Raw genomic sequence first — 10,096 nt, 5'->3', positions numbered from 1 at the left:
GAGAGAGAGAGAGAGAGAGAGAGAGAGAGAGAGAGAGAGAGAGAGAGAAAGTAAAGGATAATCTGTTTTTTTCATGCTGGGGGCAAATCATCGAAATAAAAAAAAATGTTTCAAACACTAATTAACTGTTTACTAATGAAATCACAAAGGACAAAAAGGTAATTTAAGAAACTTTTAAAAAGTATTTCATTATTACTGCTAAACTGGCTAGTAACATTTTAAAGTATTTTTGTTGCTGTCGCAAAGACAACCGGATCGCTTTCTGTTTTCCTCAGAGACTAGCAACTACCAATAACACATTGAATCAGAATCAGAATCAGCTTTATCGGCCAGGTATGCGTACGCATAGCTAAGATAAATGTAAAATGGCCAATAAGAAGTGAAGTTTTGTTACTTACTGAGTAGAAAGAATGCCAACTGAATGTCAGTCTGGAATGCTCTCAGGTCCTCGAGCTCTCTCCTCCGAGTGAATGCCCGTCCGAGGTTCACTCTTGATTTACATCGTTTTTCATCACTCTCCTTCTTGTCCTCCTCTGTCAACAGGGTCTTTTTTTTTTCTTTCGTCAGTTAAAGTTTTCAATGTTTTTTTCCCTCATTTTATTAACAACACAGTAATATTACAACAGAAATTACTCTGTTGTTCCACCATCCGCCATTACCGCTACCTGGGGATAGCAACTGATAGCTACCAGAGCAAACGAAAGCACTGTAATCGTTGGTTGTGCAATGGTTGAGACACTCAACCAAAAATCAAGCCTTGATTTTCCCAGGAGACCACACATGGTGGCAGATAGAACTGCAAAGTGAAAGTTCACAGGAGCGAGCATCGAGAATCGAGGAGGGATCTCAGAGGAGCCATGAGCGAGGACGCAGGAGAACAGCCTTCCAGGAAGTGTTTTAACGGCTGACACGCCCCCTCATTGTTCATCAGTCATGTGATTGGACGCTGCAGCCGATCGAACTGATACGATTTTTTTCAACATGTAAACAGTGAAGACGGATCACAGATTAAACTCAAGCTTTATATTTGATTCGTTTTCTGATTCACCATTAAAATATATGTTCATTGTAGACTGAACAACAAAAGGACCACAAACAACTTTCTTCATTTATTAGAAAGATTTGTGTTTTCGTGATCTGATGTTTCCCTCAATAACTTTTATGGATACAATGAAAGTCAGAGAGAGCTTTTTACATAATTTATCATCATATCATTTAGTCACATGAGGCTGATCATTCCTGAGTGTCGGATTTGATGAGTTTTATAATTTAAGTTTAACCTGAAACATGGAGCCTAATAAATTAATTCCAGTAGTCAAGATAAACAATAATCATATTCTGGGTTAATTAATAATGACGTCACAATCTGAATTTCAAAACGCACAGATGCAAATAATTCATAAATAAGACGAACACATTCCGCCAGTAGAAATCGATCCTGATCCAGAGAGACAACACCTTTACTCTGGCAGTGAAGATAACTGTGTGTCTTTATTAGTTATTAGTATTATTAGATACTATTATTAAGTACAGTGATCATGTGAACAGACACAAACTTCTCAAAAGTCTCTCCAGCTGTTAAAGCCGACTGACATCTGATCCAGCTGTGATCATCAGCCACCGTCATCAGAAACAGACGTCGCTTCACGTGACTCAACTGAGGAAAGGTCTCATGTTTCTTAAAACATATTTCCTCGTTTCCTCTCTCCTCGCATGGATTCCTCCATGCATCCCTGGTGGGAGGGACTAAGACGCAAGGAAAGAGACTTGGGATGTCATGTGTAGAAGCTGTTAAGATCACTCTGAAAGGACTTCATGCAATTGTAAATGCTTTCTTTAAAGGGTCACTCCATTAATTTTAAAGGTCGGTTTACTCATCCTCAAGAGGACTACTCAGTGAAAACAGCCGGAGACTAAAATGTCTTCTGTGGCTCTGGAGGAGCGTTGTCAAGTCTGAGAAAATAACCCTGATGATGTCATAGTGATGTCATCGGGGTTGCCATCGTCAGCTCAAAATTTCAATTTGTTCTGGTTTATTACCTGCCGAACTAATAACATTCTCACCAGCCTCAACTGTACTTTGTGTTTAGTGCTAATTATTAAATGCTCCACGGTAGCTCTCTAAACTAAGATGGTGAACATGGCAACCAATGCTAAACATCAACATGTTACCATTTTCATTGTGAGCATGTTAACACGCTGACATTAGCAATTAGCTCAAAGCACTTAGACTTAGACTTAGAGAAGTGCAAAATCAAATCATTAGAATTCCCCTTTAAAGTAGTGTAGACACATAGAAAATGTAAACTTTAGAAAAAAATAACAAAAGCAAATAGACATGTTGATGTGCATTACCACTAATAATTGCAAAATATTTATGGTGATTACATGTGAAGGGTTCAATGAAGAAAAAGGCATCTTGTGACTTTTTTTTAAACTAGTTTTTATTTACGAAGTGAAACAAAATGCCCAGTGTTGTCTTTGTGCTTTACATTGTTTCAAACCACCACTGGAGGTCCCAAAAAAACCTCAGAGGAAGAACTCAAAACAAAGCAGGAAGCTCCAGAAAAATGTATCTCCATCATCACCATCATCACCATCATCATCCTCATCATCATGGTCACTGTCACTCTATACAGATCTGTAGAAATAATCAGACTCCAAAGTCACATCAGTGCTTATTTACAAGGCCTCTAGCCGCAAAATAGTTGAGTTTTCATTCACTCTTAAAAAAGGTGTGGTGAAGATGCTCTCACACATATATGTTGAAAAATGACACTACATGTAATGAATGTGTCCATTTATACCATGTGTCATTGTAAAGCATATTTTCACATGTTATTTAAGGACATGTCAGCGTCTTTGCTGTTGTTTTTAACCTTTGATTCATCATAGTAGAAAAAGGAGAAAGAGGTTGTTATATCTACATACAAGGCATTGTCTACCTGAATCTAAAGTCTTTCATTGTGCTACTATCTTTTAACAAAAAAAAAAGTTGTAAGATATAATTCGTAACAGGAAGTGCTTTATATAAGAATAGGTAAACTAGCTTGTGGCTATAGGAGGCTACAGTAGTTCATAGTAGAATCTAAGTGTTTGTTGATGCACTCTGGTGCTGAAATATTGACCACATGTCTTCTCTTCTTTCTCTCCTTATAATTGCAGTGGGCATTGCCACAACAACCTCACAACAGCTCGAGATGATGGTAAGTAAAACAAACCAAAACTGTGCCGGTGGATGAGTGTTGATCGCTCAAGACTCCTCGCATGAAATTTGTCAATGAATGTCTTGTGTAGAGCCGAGGAGCAAAACCGATCTTTTGATGAGGTTCAAAGTGAGAAGAGAGCTCACTGGTTTTGACCAAATCAAAGGAGGAAATTGCTTCTTCATCACTGATTAAAACCTCACAAGCAGGGACCTGCTCAAGACTACTGAGGGTCAAAGAGCCCCAGGTTCAGCACCACAGCTGTTGTGTAAAGTTGTGTTTCACCTTCTCAGCAATTCAAACCAGGAGCACACTAAATACCAAAACTCTCAATCGTTCTTGTTTTGGGTTTGTGTTTATCATCCACGTTTCAGCACCAGAGGCCTACGGAAGTACCCTCTACTTTCTACAATATTTTAGAATAATAATACGAGGCAGGCAGTGCATAAACCATGTACAAAAAGACCCGTCCCGACCCAGCCCAGAGCCCTCTACCTAAAAGAAATTGTGCTGTCTGTGTGAATCCCTGGAAGCCCCAACAGCTCCAAATACTTCTACAAACATAATTGTCAAGAAGCTAATGATGCCAAGATAGAACTATAACTAGGAGGCAATCATTTTAATATTACACACTAAATCAGCAGAGATTAGAAAACTGACTCTGCTCTCGTTGATTTGATCTGTTCAAACACTTAACAATCACAGAAGTCACTGGAGAAAGCCTCAAAGAATCACAACAGTGCCACAATCCCTCATAATACAGAGCTCTTAACCCAACCCTCCATATTCAACACCAACTTGGTTTGCTAACTCCCTGAAATTCCATTTCTCATAACTACATAGAATAGTGGTACTTGAAAAAATCAAGATGTTACAAGCAGTTATGACTCACGTCTCATCAAAAATATCATGCATTATTGCTCTATTGGATATGAATGAAATATTGCCCAAGACAGAAATTTGCTTAATTTGCCTGTTATCTAAGAGGTTTGGCAAAACATCCCAAAGATTCATAAAATTGGCATAGATTCCATTATTAGGCTATTGTTATTTTTTTTTTGCATGCAGTAGTTTTTATAATTAAAGTGGCAGACAAAAGTAAAAAGGTGTTCGGTAATTAGAAAGTGTCAAATGCTTTGGCATATTTGTAACAAAGGCAAAATATAACAAAGTAAAGTGCAAAAATCAATACATCTACAAAAACATAAGAATAAATAAATAAATTAGGCAATAAATAGAAACATAAAAAAGACTTCAAAGCTGAATACTGTGTGGCCCTCTGGCAACAAAAACACAATCTTACAACACTTGGGAAAGGTTTGACCTTTTGAGGAAAATCAGGACATTTTTAATGTGTGTATCCTCGTCCGACGTTGACAAGTAAAAATAAATAACATCAGATTTAGGTTTTAGGGAATACCCTGGTGGCTCAGTGGGACATTTCAGCCTTGGAAGTCCAGTTTGTCCCTTTAATCCCCTTTCAAATTTCACTGTTTGCTGTCGACTTAAGTAAAAATGCCAAAAGTAACTCCGAAAATGTAATAGCTTGTTTGTCTTTGCCCATTTTGCCCATTTTAGACATTCGTGTAAAGAAAAATCACCAAATAATTAATTAATTAATTTCCCACTATAATGGTGTAATTTGCCATACAAGGATTCATTAAATTGCCCTCACAGTTCAGCGTGAATGTGTCAGTAGCCAGCACAGTATACAGGAGGCAAAGCATGCCACTAGTGTAAATGATAAATGGTGCAAGTATTTTGTTTACTTGCAGAGAACAACTGCTGTGTGCTCTCTTTGTTTTGAAGCTTCATCTCCTTATAGGTTCAGTCCGAGGTCAGCTTCACCAAAAGCGTGATACCAGATGTATCCTTAGATTATGAATGTTTGTTTGTTTGTTTTTTCTATAAAACATTAAATAGGAAAGTTCATTAAATCTCTTTGCAAGAAAACTGAAGATGTGATTCATGCATAAAACTCCTGTGATTTTCCTGTCACAGAAAGACAGAGATGGGAGAGGAATTGTGCTTCAGTGTTGTTTTGTCATGAGTTAAAAAATAAAAGAGGGACGAGGATAGATATGGACATAAATAGATCTAGGTATCTTCAAAAATGATGAGCTAGATATGCTGTGCTTTATTTATCTTCACAGATACTCAAAACAGCCTCAAAAGGCTATGTATCCTATCGAAGCAGGTGGCAATATATATCAAGCATCGGAAACTTTTCACTCCACTTCCAGATGAGGAAGGAGAAGACAAAGGAGGGATCTTGATAAAAAAGGGACATGCCCTCAATCTGTTTTTTTGTCATTTGCCTCATGATGCTCGCAGAGAAAGCACTCCTCCTTTGCAGTGCGCGGGCGTACTTCTGTTGTTGTTGGGGAAAGCAGGAGAAGCAGGGAGTGAGGCCAGTGAAATCTCATTTAAATAAACAAAAAAGTAAACCTCTCTGAGTCCATCATTCTCCCAGTGAGCTCAAAGGGGAGAAAGCCCCCTTGAAGCACGCCGACTCGTAGTGCTTGTTCAGGTAACTCTTGAGCGCAAACGTCTTGTCACACCGTTTGCACTTGTAGTGCTTGAAGGCCGAGTGCGTCTGCATGTGAGCGCGCAGGTTTGACCGGTCAGCAAACGCTTTGCCACAGTGCGCACACCCGAACGGCTTCTCGCCCGTGTGCGAGCGCATGTGGCCCTGCAGCAGCCACGGCCGGCTGAACGCTTTGCTGCACACGTCGCACTTGTGCTTGAGGTCGTGGGTCAGCAGGTGCATGGCCATGGCGGGCATGGAAACGTAGACTTTCCCACATGTGGGGCACTTCTTGGCCATCTTGCTGTCTATGCTCCTGTGCGTCTGCTTGTGCCGGCTCAGGTTGGAGGACGTGGCGTAGGTTTTGCCGCACTCGCTGCAGGTGTGCCTCTGAATGGTCCCTTTGGGGTTCTCTGAGGATTTCCTCCGCGATCGTCCGTCCATGATGAAAAACGCGTCCACCGTGTATCCCTCGCTCACAGCCGCGTCCCCGTTGATGTATCCCTCAGCTGATGATGAAACCTCGGACCGCGGGCTGTCCGGCTGGTCCGAATCGCCGTGGATATCACCAGCATAGGTGTTGTCAATGCGGCTATAGATGATCGACGGATGGCCAGGGGAGGGTACTTTAGAGATGACCGATGAGTCATTTTCCACCACATCATCATAAGGAGATGGACTCAGATAATCGCTGACATAGCCTGAAGAGAGAGGGGAAGAGGTTAATCGTTTGACCCTGACATGACGATTAACTGGAAATTAGAAACTGACAGGGTTGAAAATCTTTACAGAGAAGCTACATGAGAGCTACAAAAGCGATACAAAAACTCAAAAAGAATCCTTCTTTCCTGGTCTTTGATATGTCAGCATTAACGAGACTCTCTGTAACAAAAAACTCAAGCTGCTCTGGAGCTGCTCATTTTAGCAATGCTACTTTTTCGGCATCCTGTGGATCCCATGACGTCCCAAAATCACTTTCACTGCAGAAGGCAGTGCTAATGGTATGCTGCTGCCTCTGTATGACCAGGCCCACATCTCTGATTGTATCAAACGTTTGTGTTTTCGAGTATTAGGTTTCTTTCAGGCCACAAGAGTGCTTGGCAGGCAAACACAACCTGTACGTCAGACTGTTAGCCAAACTGGATATCTTTACAGGCAGACTACATTAGTGCTTCAACCTTGTGAGTGAGTTACTTTCATGTCCAGAGTCTCAATGTATCCACCGCTACCGATACAATTAAAAAGATTTCATAATTGTAAAAACACAGGCCACAAATCCAACTCATTCACTGAAGTTCATTCATTATTCAGAAGATGCTTCATGTGTCGTCTCCTGATAACATTACTGATTACATCCTGCCGTCTCTGGTTTCTAGATTTCAATTGGACCCCCCCCAGGAACACATTAACAACATGTGCATTATGCTTTAAGATGAACTTTTGTTAAGACAACCCATTAACACTTGCATCCATACAAGACAAAAGTGGACACAGGAGAAGTCCTTCCTCCAGACACACCCACACTGTGAGAGGTTTTTGTCTAAAAACACAACCATTTTTGAAAGAGGTGCAAAGCAGGGAAGAAGATGGGAAGAAGCAGGGGAAGTTGAGGTATTTATAGTGGTAGTAAAGTGCTTTTATGTCTTTGCCAGCAAGGAGGAGACACTTTCCTCTCAGTGGGAAATCTTTATTTTATTTTTCAGAGAAGGGTTCAGTGAGCATACTGTCTCACCAACAACTGCACCTTTCCTGACAGGTCTACGGCTGCACACAGTCACACCTCTGAGCTGTCAAAACGTCAACTGTTGTACAGAGATCATCTCTATTACAGCAGCTGGGAGTCTAGTGCTTTGCTTAAGGGCACCCTGACAATGAGAGCTGTGTATTGACCTTTCAGTCTCCTTGAGTATTTCATTCCTAATCAACCGGCATATTTTTACACAGCTCCTGACCAGTCTGATCAATTATTTGTTGCCATGTTATGATGTCAGATGCTTTATTATCTCTATTATTGGTTTCTACACTCAACAGGCTGAAGTCCAACAGACACAAGGAGAGACTGGTAGCTAATACCTCCACAGACATGACTCCTGTGGATCTGCGCCGATCAATAGCTCTCCGTTTCAATTAGCACTCTGTGAGCATTTAGACACAGGCAGCAGAGGAGATACTATTGCTGGTAATATAATTTCATGATGCAGTTCTGAGAAAAGCTCAGAAGTCGGTCGATAATATGATGAGAACAAGGGACACAGATAGATAGTTAGAGGGGGAGAGAGGAAAGAGAAGAGAAGCACAGTGAGATGAGAGATGGCAAAGAAAGACCGAAGTGGGGCAGGGATAAGAGTTGTGGCAGAGTGAAAGTGATGTCACGTCCAATGTGGTGGTCGTTGGTGGTTTGGTAATGCTGTATAAAGTGCTCGTGCTAATTTAACACTTTGAATTAAATTAAGATGGAGTAATAGAGGAGGACAGAGGGAGGGTGGGGGAGGCAAGAGACGGGGAGTAGGAAAGAGGTGGGGAGAGAGAAAAAAAATCATGAATCATGAATATTCAATCATTGCACTCTGGAACAAAGTGTTTGTGTGTGTGTGTGTGTGTGTGTGTGTGTGTGTGTGTGTGTGTGTCTTGTTTTATAGAGCATGAGTAACTTTGAAATATGACCACTGTTCATTTTTAACCCTTATTAAGTTGGCTGACTAAGAACAGCTCTCGTCTTGGAGACGTTGCAGAGTCTCATAATCACTCAAATTGGCAGCTTCCCAGTAGAACAACAGACTTGTACTGGTGGACACTGAACAGCTCCACTGTATTCAAAATGTTGTTTGAGTAAAAAGAGTACGATCAGCAAAGGTAAAAGAAGCACACTGTATTATTACTTAATGTAATCTGTCAACGTGTAGCTAATGTTTGGTGGGCCACAACAGAAAAGCAATGCGTCACATTTTATGAGCTCCTCTTGGTTTTGTAACATCTGATGTTCATAACTAAAGCGATTGAATAAATGTAGCGGTGTAACAAGTTCATTACTTCTCTCTGAATGTAGTGAAATGGAAGTAAAGAGCAACATAAAATGAAAACGTAAAACTACTTCAACATATGTACTTATGCACATCACTTAGGGAAATAATTAGTTACATTCCATCACTGGACAGAGCTGCTGTTGGCAACTGTAGAAAAGTGAACAAGAAAGTTTGAAAAGTGCAAATGAACCACTTACATGTGCTCTTCTCCCTCCTCTTGCCACTCATTTCAAAAACCTAGCCTTTTGTTGTTATTAGACATATTTTTCACGAAATAAATCAAATTAAATAGATTTGAAGTATTTCATTTCCATTCATTTGGAGCTGTCTCCATGGTGCCAAAGAAATGTTTACTACATCCTGCTGTAGTTAGGATTAGGTGTTGATGAAATGACCCATTCCGTTGAAGTTTCTCCTTAAGGTTGGCATTTATAGGAAATGCGTGATTGCAAAACTGAAAATATGGCCATAGGGTGGCAAAAAAAAGGGATCTAACCTCATGCACATTTGATTCAATGTGGGAATGCACCACCACAATCTGTTACTAATTCAATACCTGCCCAATAGAATAGATAACCTGAGTTTGACTCGTGGTGAAGAAAATAACTTCCAATCCAATCCCATGTTATTCCAGTATTCAGTGTGTATCATGTCAGCTCTTCTCTAGCTGTATTTGTTTACTCTGCAGTGAAGCTACTGGCACCAGACTATGTGACTGACAGGTGGCAAAAAAAAAGCATACTCCATCCCCGGTTTAGGATGCAAGACTTTAAGATATAAACACATTCTGTGGTGCCGGTTTCTCACAGAAGCTTTTACTATGATCCCTGCCAATTAAACAGGACGGTTTCCCAGTTTCCTGCTTTTAAAAAAGTGTGTTGTGAGCCGTAATTGCTGAACGTCTCAACGTCTGCGTACTGTCTCTGTTTGTTTGTCTTTGTCTCTCTCCAACTGTCTCCGTCTCTGTCTAGCTGTGTCAACTCTGTATTCATTTCAAAGCACTTTAGCAGCATTAGAGCTGATAGCTCTTCTAAATGCTTATTAAAGATTAAAATACTCTGCCAAACTGAAGCCATCCCTCTTTTATGTGTCTTTGAAATACAGAGAATTGGAAAGAGAGCAAAGAGATGGAGAGAAGCAACGAGAAACTGAAAGAGAAAGAGAGAGAGAGAGAGAAAAAAAAAGCTGCAAGCTACAATTTAATTTTTGATCCAAACCAGCAGTAACTGACATACACTTGTGTGCTTTGGACACTTGTAGGTCATTCACTGTGTCCTCTGTGTGTGTGTGTGAGTGTGTGTGTGTGTGTGTGTGTGTGTGTGTGTGTGTGTGTGTGTGTG

The 10,096-nt window shown here is 40.5% G+C and overlaps 1 protein-coding gene across 1 annotated transcript in view; it reads right to left on the bottom strand.

Annotated features, from left to right (window-relative positions):
• Positions 1 to 1,871: 1,871 nt before the first annotated feature.
• The window catches only part of LOC116393945 (transcriptional repressor scratch 1-like), a 10,919-nt gene continuing 2,694 nt past the window's right edge, over positions 1,872 to 10,096 (bottom strand). The window contains exon 2 of the mRNA XM_031866677.1: positions 1,872 to 6,434. Coding sequence (XP_031722537.1) covers positions 5,668 to 6,434 — 767 coding nt within the window. The 3' untranslated portion in view covers positions 1,872 to 5,667. The remainder of the gene's footprint in view (positions 6,435 to 10,096) is intronic.

The sequence above is a fragment of the Anarrhichthys ocellatus genome, unplaced genomic scaffold (assembly GCF_004355925.1).
Source record: "Anarrhichthys ocellatus isolate YVR2014 unplaced genomic scaffold, GSC_Weel_1.0 scaffold35, whole genome shotgun sequence".
Taxonomy (NCBI): Eukaryota; Metazoa; Chordata; class Actinopteri; order Perciformes; family Anarhichadidae; genus Anarrhichthys; species Anarrhichthys ocellatus.
The sequence above is the reverse complement of the archived record's forward strand: the minus strand, read 5'-3'. Positions and strand labels throughout refer to the sequence as shown.